Source organism: Saccopteryx leptura, chromosome 4 (genome assembly GCF_036850995.1).
Source record: "Saccopteryx leptura isolate mSacLep1 chromosome 4, mSacLep1_pri_phased_curated, whole genome shotgun sequence".
Lineage (NCBI taxonomy): Eukaryota > Metazoa > Chordata > Mammalia > Chiroptera > Emballonuridae > Saccopteryx > Saccopteryx leptura.
Window position 1 is genome coordinate 40,656,029 of NC_089506.1, and position 20,637 is coordinate 40,676,665.

At 38.4% G+C, this 20,637-nt stretch overlaps 1 protein-coding gene across 1 annotated transcript; it reads right to left on the reverse strand.

Moving 5' to 3' along the window:
* Positions 1 to 2,076: 2,076 nt before the first annotated feature.
* ABHD13 (abhydrolase domain containing 13) lies at positions 2,077 to 20,061 on the reverse strand. The gene is made up of 2 exons (XM_066380570.1): positions 19,768 to 20,061; positions 2,077 to 7,040 (listed from the first exon to the last, which is right to left on the reverse strand). The coding sequence occupies exon 2, from the start codon at positions 7,018 to 7,020 to the stop codon at positions 6,007 to 6,009; it is 1,014 nt and encodes a 337-aa protein (XP_066236667.1). The 5' UTR covers positions 7,021 to 7,040; positions 19,768 to 20,061; the 3' UTR covers positions 2,077 to 6,006.
* Between the last annotated feature and the right edge of the window lie 576 nt (positions 20,062 to 20,637).

A 20,637-nucleotide genomic window follows, 5' to 3' on the forward strand; every position in this document is an offset into this window, starting at 1 on the left:
ATAATTGGTGAGCATATTCTACACAGAAAATTTATTTAGCATTATGAGGTACTTAGTACTGTGCTAGGTGCTGTGGAAGAGAAGAATCATATGACAGTATGCCAGATCTTGGTTTACTGTAGTAGTAAGATACACAAAGGGGAAACAAGACAGGGTACAGCCAAGAACTGAATAGAATATAAAGACCAAAATACAAAATGGAGTGATGGCAACAGGTGTTCAGAAAGCGGAGAAACTTGCTAGAGCTACCACAAATTTGGGTCATAGCCCAGGAGCCTAACGAGGTGAAAGGTTACAGCACAGGGTATGAATAAACACATGGAAGAGGAATGGGTTTGATTCATAAAAGAGAAGAGTAGATCAGATCCCTTTACAAGTTTAATTTGTGAGAGGGTACAATAGGCCAAGAAGTCCAACTTTGATCTAATGAAAATTGCAGTTACTAAATGCCCTTCAGTAGAAAAAGGCATAAATATTTTTCTGGCAAGTTAAAACAGGACAAAGATCAAGGAGCAGGATCAGTGAAGTCAGAAACCAGTTTAGATTTTCAGTTATCAAAAATAAATGACAGTAAGGAGTCAGAACAATACCTGACACATTACAAGCAGTCAATAAAAATGTTAGGTATTATAGAATAACTTCAGGGGCTGGCACGGTACAGCAGAAAGGTTGGGAAAATAAATCTTACTGGAAAAAGAAACAGCAAGATCAGTTCCAAAAGTAGTTTAACTTTATGAGGAAGATGACCCCAAATTATTAGAGCCATGATTTATCTATAAAAGGCTAAAGAAACAGAGGAGGTAAAATCCTATTAACTTGTAAATTTTCCTCCAGCAACACACATTTACTCTGAAAAGAAGTGGTTGATTGTATAATAGTCTCAATTTTTTGATTTAGAGCCGATTCTTTGGGAGTGGTTCCTGAAGACCTGGTATAGTTTTAATCCCATTTCAATGTCTTTAATCTAGTACAATATGAATAAAATTTGTTGTTTGAAAGAATGAGGTAATATATAGTCCTACATTTAGGACAGGAGACAGATTCAAATCATAACTCCAGTCTGGGTAACCTTGAGCATGTTAACTGAACCACTCTGAGCCCATTTATTATAAAATGGAACTGAAATTACTCAAAGGTTTGTTGTAAGGATTCAATGACATTAACATACTTTCACTTAAGCCTTACACTTGTTGGTTTTCAAAAAATGTCTTTTTCCTCCATTCCTCTTCTTAATAAGATAGGAGTTATATTTCCTAAACAGATCCAATTGTTCATAAACTTCAGGATGTAACAGATTGTAAAACAGTTGGGGGAGTGAAATTATCTTTTGAAAATAAACTGTAATCTAAGAACTGCTTCACTGTAGGATTATGTTGGTAATCTTTCAAGGAAGTACATGAGAAATTCTACTTCCCACCAGATGTACCTATGGAAAGATGATCTCCAGCAAGTGAATTCTTCATTTCTACTTGTAGGAGGCTATTTGAGGTTTATCGTACTTCTCTCATTATTCCACTGGTTCTGATACCAATCAAATATACGAGTTCCTTTTGAGAAAGCAAGCTCCAGACCCACAGAGAACAGACTTACAGCTATCAGATGGGAGGGGGGTTGAGGGGCTGGGTGAAAAAGGTGAAGGTATTAAGCAAAACAAAACAACACATACACACACCAAGTATACACTCGTAAAGACTGAAGAAATATAGTGGGGAAAAACAACTGAGAATTTTATGAAAAGGCACTTTATGAAATCTGAAGGCAATAGAACTATGAAGTTAAAATTTATTTGTCCCTAGATTAATTTAATTAAGCAAATGTTATGGAGCCTATTCATTTATCAGCAATTCATATGTAGAAAATATTTAATAATAGCCTAAATTAAGTGTATGTGAGAGGATGAGAAAATGGAACATAAATTTACATCTTATCCACACCATTATTACAATAAAAATTCATTAATTTCAGCAAAAATTCAGGAATTTTATTTAACCATTAAGGAAACTTTAATACCCTACCATTTAGGTTAATAAAAATATATTTTAAAAAAACTGAATACAAACTATCTGAAGACATTAATCAAAATTTTAATGTATCAATTTATTGCATGTCAGTACAGGAAAATAAAGTATTTTAAAGTATTGTAAAAAAAACAAATGTAAATGTTTAGCACATAATGTACCATAATTCATATTTGAGCTATAAAATTTTATTACTGCTTCAAATAAAATATGGCAACAAAGATATGATTTACATTATGAAACTGGATTAACTTATTTTATCTTGAACGTACTTGAATAGATTTAAAACCTTTTACGTGTATGTTGTACTGACAGAAATTGTTATAAATTAAACAACAGACACTCATCCATTACATATGTATATATGGCACTTTTTTGTAAAAGTGTCACTTATATTTTGAACTACATTTTTAAGACAAAATATAAACAGAGGTATATTTGTGCCATTTGGCAAAAACGTTTTGATTACTATTAGGATAAATGCATTTATTTCGCCACACAAATGACTATTATTTCTGATTAGCTAAGATGATGCGTATATATGTTAATATTATACATTAGTACTTTTCATTTTCTACAATTTTAGAAAATAGATGTCTGTGCTCTGTCATTTCCAACTTTACCTGAGTGATATTAAAATACATAAATTTAAGTGGATAATTCAAAAGCATATGACCAACTGCTTTCACAATTTTTTTCCCTCCGTAATTACTTCAAACGTAATAGGAGAGAGGGAAGTCAATGAATGATTTCAGTGTATCTCAATCATGACCTAGTTTAAAAAGTGATGTCTGTGACATACTTCTTAAAAGTTTATCTATTTATTCCTAACTTCAAAGAAATAAGGGACTCAAGAAAAATTACAAACTGAACTTTATGTAAGATAAATCATAAAAAAAAACTGAATATGACCTTCACTCTTTAATTTTACCAAACAAACCTATTCCCACCTTAAACCAAGTCTTCCAAACTTATGAAATGAATATAAAAATATCAGGTGGTATAAAGTCTCAGTAAGAAGCATTACAACACAATTAATCTGGTGACACAGTACCAAAGCCAGACCTTTGGTAGTTATTTAGAATCTAGAATTCATTATAAAAATAAATTTAAGCTGCCCTGGAATGAAATTCAGAATTTTAATAAAAACTATCAATCTTACAGTCAAAGTACTTGCAAAAATATAGGGTAGTTTCAACATCAGGTACTCCACTCACATTGTTAGAAATGTCTTGTTTTTAAATGTTGTTTTGCACTGTTGTCTCCTTTCCACCACTCTCATCAGTTATTTCCTAGATCTACACGTAAGAAATACATTACCTTTCCCTTGCTCGATCTATTTTATTAGTATTCTTCTATCTGCTACAAGTTATTTCCCCCCATATTTTGCAATATCCTTTTTAGGATCCTTTTTGCCATTTCCCCACAGTAATCACTTTTAAAATAACGGATTTTGATCTAAATAAATTGTAAATTGCCATATTTAAAACCAATCTAGTATTTCCAAATTTACAGTAGCTTAATAACTTATAATTCATTTAAAAACTCCTACACATGCTCTTAAGTGAGCCAGAAATTAATATACAAGACACACCTCTATTCCCACTGAACTATGAGTCCAAAATGAGGTGATTCAATCAGAATTCACATTTTATGAACACCAAATGCTTTGGACAAAATATTAGACACACTCTGGAAAAACTGATGCTATGGCCTTCAGAGGCCACTGATAATAAGAATTAGTTTTTATTCCTAAGGAAATATTCTCAAATACAGAAATTAGGAAGATGTACTACAACCCAAGAAACAGCCTCCTCCCTTTGACGCAGAAAGGCTCCTTAACCCAGAGAATAAATGTAGGCAAGCGGCACAAGTAATTCACGACTTTTAAAAGCCCTGGCTTAAAAAAGAAAAATGTTTATAAATCTGAAGTGTGTATATGTGTGCGTGCGTATATATACACATACATACGTATAGATATATTTTTTAAGCAGCATAAAACAAAACACTAATGAAGAAAAACCTTTCATACTTCATCAGCATATTTAAAACTAAACTTCATAAATTCCTCCACAGTGTAGTAGACTAGATGTTTACATGAAAATATAAGGTGCTTTATAAACCTTAAATGATACAAGTCTAAGCTATGCCATGTTAGTTCAGGTCTAAATACACTACATTTTGTTGTATTGACCCTCCTCCCCCTTTACTACATTACTATTTAGGTCAGTTATTCTAGATAGCAATGATTGACAAGATGAAAAATAACCTTTAATTGTGGTGCAATTATACATACAAAATACACCTTCCATGATAGGCATTACTAAATTTGTTTTTAAAAGCATGATTTTTACAATAATTTATAGAAAAACATTATCCTTTAGAAGTCATATTTGCTATAATTTATTGTTTTCTAAATACTGACATAAAGTGAATGAGAAGAATGTTATTTGGCAAAAGTATTTCCAGCCCTATCTCCATGGAAAGAGTTTTAAATTAAGGTCAAAATTATTGACCCATTATTTTTCTGTTCTAGCAGCTTGCACAAAGGCAATACATATAGCCAAAATATTCAAAATATTATGTCAAAGCCAACACAACAAGGTACAGAGCTCAACTGCATCTAATTTCTGAGGAGTGCTCAAAACAACTTAGCACAATTATGTCTCAATAGCTTATACAAATATACATATATATTTTCAAAGGTAAATCCTGCAATTTTAAGGAGCTTTTTATAAAAGTAATGTTTTCTGTACTGTTCTATATGTCTAAATACTACTTCCTACTGATAGCGATTTAATAGTTAAATGTGGTTTAGGATTTGTGATAAAAAGCTCGAGTTCCTTCATCCCAACATTCCTCCATGTAAAAAACACTAAATAAGACTTCCTAAAACTGTCTTTTGTTGCAATTCTACAACTGAAACATTAAACCAAAGAGCACAGTATTTTTACCTTTGTTTTTTAAATTTTATTATCAGAAAGTTCAGTAAGTGATATCTGGCTTTAGTGGGTTAGATCTACCTAGATACTGGGACTTAAAAATCCAATGTGGGAATTTATTTAAAATAGTACGTACAATTATGTAATAAGGTTTCCTAATTTAATTCTTAAACAAGTTATAATTTTCATTAAGACTGCCATTGGTAGTTTACTTGTAGACTGACGAAACTGACAGAAGCTAAAATTCTCATTGCCACCAAAATTACAAATGTTAAAAAGTTCAAATATGCACATCAAAGCTGCAGCAAAACTCTTAAGTTTCTATTTTTACATGCCATGATCCAGACCGAACCTAACAAAACACAATACGTTTATATTGGAAAGAGGGCTTCCATTTATTTGTAAGAAAAAGCTGGATCTCAGCATTCACCAGAGCAAAATTCATTAGCAACCTGCACAGAGGCCTCAATTTCATCTTTTGCCAAAAACCAAAATAGTTTACACAAAAATAGATATAACCTAGGTTACCATATACATCAGTATATGACCAGTGCTATTTACATTAAAAACACTGCATTGCATAATTCAAGAAATAAAATATCATGCATTTTATTTTAAAGTGAAAAATGAAGTTACAGAACTAAGTTTGTGTACCATGAGTGTCCCAATATTTACTAAAGGAATAACATCCAAAGGTTTCTTGTTTACACCTCACCTTCCACACTCAGCCGTTAATCTGAAGCATCACCTAGAGAATACCACTTTAGCAACAAGAAACTTTTGAATATATCATACTGGCATATTAAACTAAAGACATGGACAGATAACCATGTTGAAAAGTTTGATGAAAATGTATGAAATAATCCCAACAATTATAGTTTTTCCAATGTAAAAAACTATTTGGATCATCTTAAAGGAGCACTGAAGTCCTTTCAAAGTTTAATGTCACTCTTCAGACAAGTACAGACATAACACACTCTAAAAAGGAACATTCTTTATCATTCTGCACAAATTAAAATACAGTGCATTAATCAAAAAGAAAAACATTATATAATTGTCACATTAGATGAAGTTTTTGCCATTTCTTCAGGAGAATGACTCTTTATTACTTCTTTAATGAACTGTTCAAGGCTCGTGAAGTAACCCTGGCATTGCCATGTATCATTGTGAGTTCCATCAGGAAAAATGGCTAATCGCTTAGTCCGAGATGGGGAGAGTTCATAAAGCTGCTTCATCATTACTGGTGGAATTAATTGGTCAGAAAGTCCAGAGATGAAAAGAGAAGGCATTCTGCACTGTGAGATTTTTCTGTAGGACAAAAATTTATTTTTGTAGCACCATAAAGGAAGATAACGCATTGGAAAGAATGAAAATAAAGTGCTGGCCATATGCGGTATGCTTAAAAATGTGTTCTCCACCATGATGGCTGAAATCCTATGTGAATTTTCAGAAGCCAAATGAATAGCCACCGCTCCTCCCAAGGAACGGCCAAAAAGAAAAATTTTTGTCTTATCAAGGTCAGGTCTAGTCATCACATAGTCTAGCACAGCTTCAGAATCTAGGTAGAGTCCTTCTTCACTCGCTTCTCCTTCGCTTTTTCCATATCCTCGATAATCAACGAGCAGAAGATTAACTTTGAGATTAACCAACATAAGCAATGCGTTTGGTAACCTGTGACCTATATTGCCTGCATTCCCATGAAAATAAATTATGGTTGGAGAATAGGGGGAATTGTCCCCAGTGTATCTTATCAAAATAAGATTCAGACGCACTCCATCTTTGGTTCTGATGAAAATGTTTTCATGTGGAATACCAGTGGGCATGGGAACATAAAGGCGTGAAGAAGATGGCTGTTCTGGAAAATAAAGCAATACATCCTGGAATTTATATAGAATACCTGCTATTGATATGAATATTAACACAAGTAAGATAATGCCTCCATACAAATGAAAAGTCACTATTAAAGGTAAAAGAGAAATACGGCAGAGAGCCCAAGACCACGAGGCCAAGGCTATTAGCCATCTTTCAACAAAGTTCCACAGCATCCAGGACTTTTCCATTGTAGCTCTCTGTAAGTGTCCTAAAGAGAGAGAGAGAGAGAGAAAATATCAGTCATTCAACTTATATCTATTTTAAAGTTAGATTCATGATATATAAATCATGGTACTAGAAAATCCTTGGAAGCCTGTATCAATCCATCCACAAATATCATTGCTGTGATTTCCCTTGTCCCTTCTGTTGTCAACAGTTTCTTTTCTCCCTCCACTGCTATAACAGTCATCAAATTATATTCATTTTTAAAAATGTGCTTATTTGCTGTCAGATATTTTCATTCATGTATTCTCCTTGATTTGAGCCCAGGTTTTATATGAGGGGGCAGGGAGGCTCAGGGATATAAGTGGGTTTGCTGTATTTTCATGCTGTTGTGTTTTTTTAAATACCTAGAAGTGGAATTGCTGGGTTACATACTAGTTCTACTTCTAAATTTTTGGAGGAACTTCCATACTGTTTTTCATAGTGGCTATACCAATTTACATTCCCACCAATGGTGAACAGTTCCCTTTCTCCACATCCTTATCACACTTATTTCTTTTCTTTTTGATACTAGTCATTTTAACAGATGTGAGGTGACATCTCATTGTTTTGATTTGCTTCTTCCTAATAATTAGTGACACTGAGCATTTTTCATGTACCTATTGTTCACCCATTTGTCTTCTTTGGAAAAAATGTCAATTCAGACCTGCCCTTTTTAAATTGGATTTTTTTAAAGCTTTTGAGTTGTGTGAGTCTTTGTGTATTTCCTTTTATTAAAGTGAGAGGAAGTGAGATAGACAGACTCCCTCATACGCCCCAACATGGATCCACCCGGCAACCCCCATCTGGGTCCAATGCTTGAATCAACCAAGCTATCCTCAGCACCTGAGGCTGATGCTCAGACCAACCAAGCTACCCTCAGCACCAGGGGCCAATGCTCCAATCAACTGAGCCACTGGCTCCAAGAAGGGAAGAGAGAGAATGGGGAGAGGAAGGAGAAGAGAAGCAGATGGTCACTTCACATGTGGGCCCTTATTGAAGATCAAACCCAGCATGCTCACATGCCAGCCAACTCTCTATCCACTAAGCAAGCCAGCCAGAGCTTCTATATACAATATTTTGGATATTAAACCCTTATTATGATTTGCAAATATTTTCTAGCATTCATAGGTTGTCTTTTCATTTTGTTGATGGCTTCCTTAGCTGTTTAGAAGATTTTTAATTTGATGTAGTCCCACTTGTCTATTTCTGCTTTCGTTACTTTTGTCTTTAGTGTCAGATCCAAAAAAAAAAAAATTATTAAGATTTGTATTGAAGAGCTTACTGATTTTTTCTTCTAGGAGTTTTGTGGTTTCAGGTCTTTAAAGTGTTTAATCCATTCTGTTCTAATTTTTGTGCACGGTAAGGTAATGATCCAGTTTTCCCAACACCATTTACTGAGGAGACTCCTTTCCAATTATATTCTTGACTCCTTTGTTGTAAATTGATTGGCCATGTATGTGTGGGTTAATTTCTGGGCTCCTATTCTGCTCCACTGTTTTATGTGTCTATTTTATGCCAATGCGGCACTGTTTTGATTACTATAGTTTTCCAATCCAGTCTGAAGTCAAGGAGCATGATGCCTCCCACTTTGTCTTCCTTTCTCAAGAGTGCTTTGGTTATTTGGGGGCTTTTGTAGTTCCATAGAAACTTTAGAATAACATGTTCTATTTCTGTGAAAAATGTCATTGGAATTTTGATAGTGACTGCATTAAATCTGTAGATTTCTTTGGGTAGTATGGACATTTTAAGAATATTAATTTTTCTAATAGATGAGTATAGAAGAGTTTTCCTTTTATCTGTTTCTTCTTCAATTATTTTTATTAATGTCTTAAAGTTTTCAGTGTCCTGGTATTTCACCTCCTTGGTTAAATTTATTCCTAGGTACTTTATTCTTTTTGAAGAAATTGTAAATGGAATAGTTTTCTTAATTTCTTTCTGACAGTTATTAGTGCAAAGAAACACAACAGATTTCTGAATTCTACAAAGAGGTAGGTTAAAGGCAAATTTGATTAAAGAGATAGTTAACAGATTCTAATCTATCAAAAGCAATCTGATACTAGTATTTTTTCCCTATTACAGAAAAAAATTATAATAAACTAAAATAAGAATAAAATATTTTCCTCTCTACCTGGAAGTCTTCACAACTAAACTTAAAAAATAATTTATTTAAATTAACCACTAGTTTTTGTTTTGTTTTGTTTTAGTGAGGGGGGAAAGAGAGAGAGAGAGAGAGAGAGAGAGAGAGAGAGAGAAAAGGAGGGAGGAGCATGAAGCATCAACTCCCACATGTGTCTTAACCCGGTAAGCCTGGGGTTTTGAACCCACAAACTCAGCATTCTATGTTGATCCTTTATCCATTGCACTACCACAGGTTAGGCAACCACTAGTTTTTAATATTGTATCTTTTTTTTTTTTTTTTAATTGAGACGTGCCTGACCTGTAATAGTGCAGTGGATAACCTGTTGACCTGGAATGCTGAGGTCACTGGTTCAAAACCCTGGGCTTGTCTGGTCAAGACACATATGGAAGTTGATGCTTCCTGCTCCTCCTCCCCTTCTCTTTCTCTCTTCACTCTAGAATGAATAAAAAATCTTTAAAAATTTTTTAAAAATAAATAAAGTGAGAGGTAGGGAGGCAGAGAGATAGACTCCCACATATGCCCCAACAGGGATTCACTGGGCATGTGGAGTACCCCGATTGAGTAGGGTAATACTCTACCCATCTGGGGCCTCTGCTCCATTGATCAGCAACTGAGCTATCTTAGTGCCTGAGATGAAGCCATGGAGCCATCCTCAACACCCAGGGCCAACTTTGCTCTAATCAATCAGGCCATGGCTGCAGGAAGGGAAGAGAGAGAGAAATGGAGACAGAGAGAAAGAGAAGTGGAGGAGAAGGGCTGGAGAAGCAGATGGTTGCTTCTCTTGTGTGCCCTGCCTGGAAATTGAACCCAGGACTTCCACACACCAGGCTGATGCTCTGTCATTGAGTCAACTGGCCAAAGCCAATATTGTATTTTTTTAAGAAAAATTTAATAATTCATCTTTTTCATCTGATTAAAAAGAAATTTCAGATTACCAATACAATAAAATATGTAAAATATTTTGCAGTCATTACATTTCATACCAGTGAGTTATCACTGGGTGCTATGATGTACTGGTAAGGCCATAAACACTTAGGGGATAAGTGTAAAAGAAACAGAAATTCTATTTGAGAACCAGAGATAAATGAAGAAACTGACTTAATGCAGTAAAAGTTTTTAAAAATATTGCTGAAAAATGTAACTGATAAAAATAAAATAGGGTCCTGGCCAGTTGGCCCAGTGGTAGAGTGTTGGCCTGGCGTGCAGAAGTCCTGGGTTCGATTCCAGGCAAGGGCACACAGGAGAAGCGCCCATCTGCTTCTCCACCCCTCCCCCTCTACTTCCTCTTTCTTCCTCTCCTGCAGCCAAGCCTCCATTGGAGCAAAGATGGCCCAGGCGCTGAGGATGGCTCTGTGGCCTCTGCCTCAGGTGCTAGAATGGCTCTGGATGCAACAGAGCGACGCCCGGGAGGGGCAGAGCATCGCCCCCTGGAGGGCAGAGCGTCATCCCGGTCGGGCGCATGCGGGAGTCTGTCTGACTGTCTCTCCCCGTTTCCAGCTTCAGAAAAAAAATACAAAAAATAAATAAATAAATAAATAAATAAATAAATAAAATTAAAAAAATAAAATACAGAATATTAAAGTCAATTTTTAATTAAATAAAAAATGTTTATGGACATCATCTTAAAAAGGCAAGAAGATATATTACAATTTTTCTTGTAGTCCTCTAGTTATATATTTACCAAGTTTTAAAACATTAAATTCTAGCCTGACCAGGCGGTGGCGCAGTGGATAGAGTGTCGGAATGGGATGCGGAAGACCCAGGTTCGAGACCCCGAGGTTGTCAGTTTGAGCAAAGCTCACCAGCTTGGACCCAAGGTCGCTGGCTCCAGCAAGGGGTCCCTCAGTCTGCTGAAGGCCCACGGTCAAGGCACATATGAGAAAGCAATCAATGAACAACTAAGGTGTCGCAACGAAAAACTAATGATTGATGCTTCTCATCTCTCTCCGTTCCTGTCTGTCTGTCCCTATCTGTCCCTCTCTCTGACTCTCTCTCTGTCTCTGTAAAAAAAAAAAAAAAAAAAAAAAAAAAAGAAAAAAAAAGAATTGAAAAAAAAACATTAAATTCTTTTTCTAACAAAAACTTCTATAAAATTACTCGTTTGATAATCACTAATTTTTAAAATTTTACTGTATGCCATAAGCTAATAAATGTGGCATTTTAGTAAATCATATTAGGTATAAATGCTGAAAAAAAAACATAAAATCAAGTTAAATTAGATTAGTTATAACGGCTATAAAGATGAGGTTGATAATTTAATATTGAATTTTTCACTATTATTTCACCAAACATTTAGTATTTCATTAAACATAGATTTCCAAATTTGAGTTCTTTTTCAAAAGACTCATAACATGTATTAACAGCATAGCATTTTTTCTGAAGTTTCTCCGAAATCAACACTGCCACCCATTTGTAGCAAGTTTTATTACAACGAGCAGTATATATTGAACTAGAGAAAAGCAGGTATGTCAGGTAAACAAAAACCCACGCGTAAAAACTATAGAAGCAATACTTTGAGCACTAGGGTGAGATTGGTTAAAAATCGATTGAGGCCCTGGCCGGTTGGCTCAGTGGTGGAGTGTCGGCCTGGCGTGCAGAGGTCCCAGGTTCGATTCCCGGCCAGGGCACACAGGAGAAGCGCCCATCTGCTTCTCCACCCCTCCCCCTCTCCTTCCTCTCTGTCTCTCTCTTCCCCTCCCGCAGCCGAGGCTCCACTGGAGCGAAGATGGCCCGGGCGCTGGGGATGGCTCCTTGGCCTCTGCCCCAGGCGCTGGAGTGGCTCTGGTCGCAACAGAGCGATGCCCCGAGGGGCAGAGCGTCACCCCCTGGTGGGCGTGCGGGGTGGATCCCGGTCAGGCGCATGTGGGAGTCTGACTGTCTCTCCCTGTTTCCAGCTTCAGAAAAATACAAAAAAAAAAATCAGATTGAAAGAGGCTACAGTATAACAGCCAAGTAAGCCAATTCCAGGAAATACTATTTGTTTCAGGTCAATAATAAAGGCCTTTCACAATCTAAGACCGCTAATTATAAACACTTTAAATTAGACATGGCTCCTCTCTAGTCCTTTGTTGTGATGGATAATTCTCAACAACACATCTGGTCACTTAAACTTTTCATATTTTTATTTTTAAGCATAAGCAACATCTAAGTGATTTTCATATATACACAGAAGCTATAGTGGGGAAACAAAAACATACTGGTATCTGACCAGGCGGTGGCACAGTGGATAAAGCATCAGACTGGGATGTGGAGTACCCCAATTTGAAACCCTGAGGTGGCCCACTTGAGCAAGAGCTCATCTGGCTTGAGTGCAGACTCACCAACTTGAGCGCAGGGTTGCCGGCTTGAGCATGGGGTCATAGACATGACCCTATGGTTGCTGGCTTGAGCAAGGGGTCACTTGCTCTGCTGGAGCCCCCTGGTCAAGGCACATGAGAAGGCAATCAATGAACAATGAAGGTGCCACAACAAAGAACTGATGCTTCTCATCTCTCTCCCTTCGTATCTGTTTGTCCCTGTCTGTCCCTCTCTCTGACTCTCTGTCAAAAACAAAAAACAAACAAAAAAACACTGGCATTAACTTTATATATAAAAATAAAAGAATTCTGTGTAATGGTTAGGATTAAAAGGTTTGGGATATAAAATACTAGAGCGTTGTACTAGTTCAAAAATATAATATTTAAGTTTTTTTTAGTGAAAAATTTTAATTTATTTCATAGCTAGGCAAATAATTTGTGAGAGGTATCAGAGAGATGATTAACTCAAACCACATTTATCTGGCAACACAGTAGACAAAAAAAGCCTCTAAAATTCTAAGTCTTAAAGTCTGCACTATTATATATCCGCAGAATAATATTGGGTTTATCATTTACTTCCATTCTGAATTTTTTTCCAATAGAATGAGAACTTAAACTGCATACTTTTAAGGCTGGTCAACATTATCAAATGATTTTTTTTTTTTAATTCAGTGAGAGGAGGGGAGGCAGAGACAAAATCCCACATGTGCCCCCACTGGGATCCACCTGGCAAGCCCACTAGGGGGCAATGCTCTGCCATCTGAGGCATTGCTCCACTCATCTGGGCGTTGCCAAAGAGCAATCAAGCTCTTCTCAATGCCTGAGGCAGAGGCCATGGAGCCAACCTCAGTGCCCGGGGCCAACTCACTCCAATCGAGTCATGGCTGCAGGAGAAGGAGGAGGAGGAGGAGAGAGAGAGAGAAAGAAAGAGAGAGAGAGAGAAGGAAAGGAAGGAAGGGGAAAAAGGGAATTGGAAGGAAGGAAGGAAGGAAGGAAGGAAGGAAGGAAGGAAGGAAGGAAGGAAGGAAGGGAGGGTAGAGAGAGAGAAGGAGAGAGGGAGAGAGGGAGAGAGGGAAGGAAGGAGGGAAGGAAGGAGTGAAGGAGGGAAGGAAGGAGGGAAGGAGGGAGGGAGGGAGGGAGGGAGGGAGGGAAGAAAGGAAGGAAGGAAGGAAGGAAGGAAGGAAGGAAGGAAAGAAGGAAGGAAGGAAGGAAGGAAGGAAGGAAGGGAGGGAGGGAGGGAGGGAGGAGGGAGGGTAGAGAGAGAGAAGGAGAGAGGGAAGGAAGGAGGGAAGGAAGGAGGGAGGGAGGGAGGGAGGGAGGGAGGGAGGGAAGGAAGGAAGGAAGGAAGGAAGGAAGGAAGGAAGGAAGGAAGGAAGGAAGGAAGGAAGGAAGGAAGGAAGGAAGGAAGGAAGGAAGGAAAGAGGAGAAGGGATGGAGTAGCAGACGGGCGCTGCTCCTGTGTGCCTCGACCGGGAATCGGAGCCAGGACACCCACACGCCAGGCCGAAGCTTTACCACTGAGCCAACCAGCCAGAGCCATCAAATGAAATTTTAAAAAGCATTTATAAATGCTATGGATATCTTAACTTTATTTGCTGTAGTGACTACTAGTATTTCTGGCTATACTACTACATCTTAACCATGTTCTGTTCAAATTAAAATCAACATCAGAATTTACCATACAAGTGTAAGAAAAAAAAACTAGAAATTTGATAAGGGCATAGTAAAGCACATCTGTAACTCAAATAATCAGGAGCAAACAAACTCAGTTTTCAAATCAAACAAATTTCTTATTAAAAAAAAACTATCAAAACACTACAGAAAATATAAAGCCTCTCATACCTAGAAAAGGCATATTTTGAAATTCAAACCACACACACACACACACCTGTATAGATTAGTAAAATTTCAATTATTCAAACTAGGAGGCTCTTCAATTTCTAATTCAACATAGGAACTGTGTTTTTCTTTCTCACTACTGTATTCCCTACTGGGTAGTATAACACTTCACATATACTCAAGACTAAAATATCTTTTAAATAAATAATCCAGTAATATATCTGAATTACTAGACTTCTAAGAAAAACATTAACTATATTCTGAGCACTGGGCATACACGTTTATGAGTAGACATCAGAAAAATTGCAGATTGAGTCCCATTATTGGTTAGGAAAAATAGTTAATTCAACTTACAGTCTTCTATAGTCAAAGACTTTTTCTCCTGAAAAGTAATTAATTAACTAAATGACTTTGGGAGAAGCACAATCTTTTTTTAAATTGACTTTATTGAGGTGACACTGGTTAACAAAATTATATTGGTTTCAGGTGCCAATTCTCCAGCACTTCTCTGTACATTGTATTGTGTTCACCCCCCCCCCCCAAGTATTGAGCCCTCACCTCACCATTCATCCCTCTACACCCTTCTCCACTTCCCCCCTGGTAATCACCACACTGCTGTCTGTGTTCATGAGTTTCTTTTCTTAACAAACGTAATCTTACAATGGACCTGTGAAAATCAGAATAAAAGCCAATTCATTTTGAAGAACATCAAATAGAAGCTAATTTTAAGGACACGGAAGGATTGCTCTGAGTGTCCATGTGTCTCTTTAATACATCATAGCAAATTGGTCTTTATTCATGGACTGCCTTATATTTACATAACCCACTGCCAATACTTTCTGCTCCCTAGTCTTTATCATATCTCTCCATGTTCTTAAAGGAAATGGAACAAGGAAACTTAACATAAGAAGAATTTTATTTACTAAATTTACTGAAACTATCAGCCAAATATAATTACAGGAGCTATCTGCTAAGATGTAAAAACAACTTCACATAGACCCAGATGTTGATAGTCAATGTAAATGAATAGTGCCTCTGATACAGTTCACTGCAGAAACAACAGCTAGCAGTACAAGTTTTCTATTAATTTTGTCAATAAATTAATCTGAGTAAAGGGTTAACAAAACCTTTTGCTCCATGAAAAAAAATTATCTATGGCTAATCTTCTAGCATGGTTTCCTTGGAAACCTCTTAAAGGTGAGAGATACCTGCTATGTTTCTAAGCAACATTTTGTGTGGTAAACTTGACCCTATAGATGAGGTAAATCTGGACTGAGCAGTTGAGCAGGGCTACACACGCCAAGTATGAAGTACATATAGAGAGTGGTTTTTCTTTATTGATACATAATTTGTAATCAGCCTCTCTGATGAATCCTGGACACTAAGTCCATGTGCTTAGCGTCCAAAAATAAGATATTATTTCCTGTGGAGCATAAAATAGTTCAATCAGGAGGCACCCACCCATGTGCCATCTTTCCACTAGCTCGAATTATCTCTTGGGAACAATACACCTGATGCTCACTCATATCCTGGGTTTTCTAACCCCTATCTTTCTTTTTTTTTTAACTGACTTTATTGGGGCAACACTGATTAATAATTTTAGAGATTTCAGGTGCCCAATTCTATAACACATCTCTATACACTGTATTGTGTGGTCACCCCCCAAATCAAGTCTTCATCCCCCACCCTTTACCCCTAGTTCTTCCTCCACAACCACTCTCGCAATTATTGCACTACTGTCCGTGATCATGCATTTGTTTCTTGAGGTCTATTTGTCTTTCTTTGCTTAATCTCTCTACCTCCCTTACTCCCCTCCCTCACCAGACAGCTGTCAGCCTGCTCCATCCCATATCTTTCAACAAAGCAGAAAGAGGCTAGTGCCAGGCATGGTCTACTGGTCTTGAGAGTATGAATGTCTAGCTCAGGGGTCCCCAAACTGCGGCCCCCTGAGGCCATTTATCCGGCCCCTGCCGCACTTCCGGAAGGGGCGCCTCTTTCATTGGTGGTCAGTGAGAAGAACATAGTTCCCATTGAAAAACTGGTCAGTTTGTTAATTTAAATTTACTTGTTCTTTATTTTAAATATAGTATTTGTTCCCGTTTTTTTACTTTAAAATAAGATATGTGCAGTGTGCATAGGGATTTGTTCATAGTTTTTTTTATAGCCCAGCCCTCCAACAGTCTGAGGGACAGTGAACTGGCCCCCTGTGTAAAAAGTTTGGGGACCCCTGGTCTACACTTTGCTAAAGGAACTTACGTTATTCTCTCCAATGTAAAGCAAATGATGACAAACAGTAAAGATTGATTCCAAGTCTACAGTATAACCACCCTCAACCTTCTCTTCACCAAAGGATTTTATTTCTCTCCCTCTGACATTAGTAATCTATTCAGATCACTTTACCAAACAGTATTTTATACAAAAAATTAAAAATAAAGAATGTTTTAAATATTTTAAGAAGAAAGCTCAAACTATAGTAATTATATTTTAATTATTACTGCCCTAATAATTAGCACAGTAAATCAGATACAATACATTATTGTTTCAGTCACAGATAAAATTATATTTTAATGAAGGTAAAAACTGTCTCAACAACAAAAAAGTAAATTCTAATTACTCTAATTATTTTAATTGCAAAAGTATATTGTATTGCACAGTGTATATAAATTTATTGATTCTGCCAATAATAAAAGGTCTCCGAAAACTACAAAAATTTTACCTATCCGTGGACTAAATGTGAATTCCCCAAAAACAATCTGACTAAAGGTTAACGAATTAGGAATAAAATAAAAATGTCCTAAGTCATAGGTGAACTCTTTTTTTTTTTTTTTTTTTTCCTGAAGCTGGAAACGGGGAGAGACAGTCAGACAGACTCCTGCATGCTCCCAACCGGGATCCACCCAGCACGCCCACCAGGGGGCGACGCTCTGCCCACCAGGGGGCGATGCTCTGCCCCTCCGGGGCATTGCTCCCTCGCGACCAGAGCCACTCAAGCGCCTGGGGCAGAGGCCAAGGAGCCATCTTTGCTCCAATGGAGCCTTGGCTGCGGGAGGAGAAGAGAGAGACAGAGAGGAAGGAGGGGGGGGGGGGGTGGAGAAGCAAATGGGCGCTTCTCCTATGTGCCCTGGCCGGGAATCGAACCCGGGTCCCCCGCATGCCAGGCCGACGCTCTACCACTGAGCCAACCGGCCAGGGCTAGGTGAACTCTTTTAAAGGCCCGGAAGAGTCTATCTCAAACTGATAATTTTTAGAAACAGCTTGTTTAACAATAAAAACTGCTCATACATTAAAAGAAAACAGACCTACAAAGGACAGAACAATGTGTAGGTTCACGTTTAGACTATAAAAAGGGCAAGCAAATTCATGTTTTGTCGCTAACATCTACATCACAGGAGAAGGAAGAGTATCCCATGGTTCCCAAGTACTCTGGAAGAATTCCCAGCTTCCAATCACATTTCAAGTAATACAGAACTCAGTTCAGCCTTCCCGCCTGAATAGATCTCCTTTTCTGCTAAACACTGGAAAGTTAAGAAACCATGCCAGCTGCACAGCTGAAATGGAAACACAAATAGCTGCTATCAGTCAGTGTGTTGGAGACACCACAAAATGAATTATCTATTTCCCTAATGGTTACCCACATGTCATCAATAATGAAAGAGCATGTATTAATAGTCCTATGGGACAAATGAACAGTAACTGCCTATGATGCTGGATAGTAATTGAATGGTTCAGAGAACATTTTAAACTGGGATTTAAATCTGCTTAAGCATGTATGTCAGTTATTACACTGGGCAGCAACATAGTACATTTTTGTGCTTTCCCCTTTACTTGAAGCATGAAGACTTGGTAAATACAGTCAATTATGACACAAAAAAGAAGACAGATTATTGTGACTATGGAAGCCCATCACAACATATTTGATTATAAGAAAGAAAATGGTTTTTAAAAATCTACAAGGCTAAGAATGCTAAACAGATGTTCAAAATAAGACTGAATTAAATTCAGGAAGTTTCTCACTTACAAAGGGGCAATGTTCTAATACTTTATGAGGCCAGCTCATAAATGCGTGAAATTCCAGTTCACGTTCTGTAAGTACTACACCTTTACCATTCCAGTAGAACGTACTGCCAAAGGAGTTAACACCTATGTGAAATGGTAACTTAAAAAATGTAGTAATTTATTAGAAATCTATCATTTGAGGGACAAATCTTAATTAGAAGAACTAGAACCTTGTTTAGGTGTATTTTAGAAGGGATATACAGTATAAGGGTCTCAAACATTTCTGAGGTGACTAAATAAGAAATAGAAAAATTTTAGAATCTCTGAGTAATAATATGAGTATTTGCTCACAGGAAATAATTAGAACAATGTCTTATTTTTCTGTTAAAACCTAGCTCAGGTAGCAGCTACTTCAGGAAATCCTCCCTGGACCTCAACTCACAATTGCCAATCAATCATTCCACATTCTGTAGTTTGTCCAAATTAGTATGGTGGCACTTACTGTAGTAGTGTAACTCATCTGCTCTCCAGTTCCTTGATGACGACTTCATCTTATTCAGCTCTGTATTTTCAATAGGAAGCAGTGTCTGGGACATAAGTCAGTCTATAACAATTACTTAAAGGTATAGTCTGGGTTTAAGCGGGATAATTATGACATAACACTTGATGGACAACCACGAACTCTAATTTAGTGGAATAAAATTTAACCTTCTGGGAAAAGATAGGTGATTAAGCATGCACACAAATAAGTGTTAATCCATGCCAAAAGAAACCAGGAGAGGACCAATGAAAATCAAAACTTAAAAAGCCCATATATGCTCTTGTATATTTCTACTTAATTACATGTTAAACATATCCAAAAGCTGTTGAAAGAATGTTCACAAAAATCTATAGCAAAATTGACTCCAATCGTGTGGGAGTGCTGTCGTGCTGCTTCTTAAACACCCAAAACTTCCTGCCAGGAAATCCGAACGTGTAAACCTGTTAGTGACGTGCATGAATCTGGACTACTACCTGCCTCAGACCTAGAAGCCGGGATTTTTGTTTCACTTTTCCATCTGGGTAGGAGTGCGGGGGTGGGGTGGGATGATTTCTACATATTGGTTTGTACACGTTACTGGAAATACCACTGGCATATGATTCGAAGACACCGACCGGGCACCGGTCCCAGCAGGGCACCGGAGGGCCTTTGGCAATCGCGCGCTTCCGTTTCCACCAGGGGCGTTCGTCTGGGTTTCTCCCCGCCGCTATCGAGGCTGCGGACTGGGCTCCTGAACGGGGCTCTCGCGGCGGGGAACGGATCCTGCACGGCCCTGAGTGCACGGCCCCGGGTCCGCAGCCCCGCACTCCCGGGAACGCCGTTCGGGACCAGGGCGCCCGTGAGGTCCCAGCCGGCCACCCCCCCGCAACCCCCTGGAAAGATCGGAACCCGCAGGTCGGAGGAGCCGTCCGGCACTTACTTAGACCTGCTCGCAAGCTGCGCAGTCTGCCACGGACACGCAACCTGGCGCCGAGTAGCAGCGTCCCCCGGTGCCGCTTCCGTCGCGCCTCATCGTCCTCCTGCAGCCGAGTGGCCTGTGGCGTTGCCTCAGTCTAGCACAGAGGTCCTGCGGCTCTCCTCTCGACTCCTCCACTTCCGGCCCACACTCGCTTTCGCCCGCAAATACCCTGGCCGGCTTCCACATCACCTGCTCTCCGCCTCTATCCTTGTAGTGGGTAATCTGGTCCCCCCTTCTGGGCATGCGCAAAAATCGAGGCCTGGGGAGTCCCCGAGACGGTGGCCGAGATGGGCAAGAATGTCTGCGTCTGACCGCAAGCGTCCATGTGACTCCGGTAGGCAGGTCTACGCAGCAGTTGGGCTGGTCCAAGGCTTCCCCCTACGTGTCTGAAGCTTCTGGGCTTAGAGCTCCGGAGCCACCAAAGCTCTCTGTTGGACACAGTTCTTATAGAAGAAATTGCCTTATGGTGTTGTTAGGAGTGAATTCCTATGCTTTAAAACGCTTCCATAACTATTTTTTCTCTTTTTTTTCTCTCAGTCCAGCCCTATCCTACTTCTGTCCAAGTGGACCATCATGGGCGGATGCAGATTTTTTTGAGGCTTGAACCTTGCAAGAATGGGGGAGGGGGGCTTTTTAATGAAGATGAATGTAAAATTATCTTACTTTTGCAAATATTATGTAAGTACAAGACCAAGGGTCTATTGCTAGAGCCACACTCAAAGCCTTGGCAGTTGCCACACAGTTGTGCCCTTGAAGCTGCAGCTTTATTAGCTTCACTGTCAACCCTCCTGGGCACTGAATTGTACCGGATTGTTTATTTACAGATGCCTG

Excerpts from the sequence above, each read along its gene's own strand:
- ABHD13 (XM_066380570.1), bottom strand. The coding sequence starts at position 7,020 with ATGGAAAAGTCCTGGATGCTGTGGAACTTTGTTGAAAGATGGCTAATA.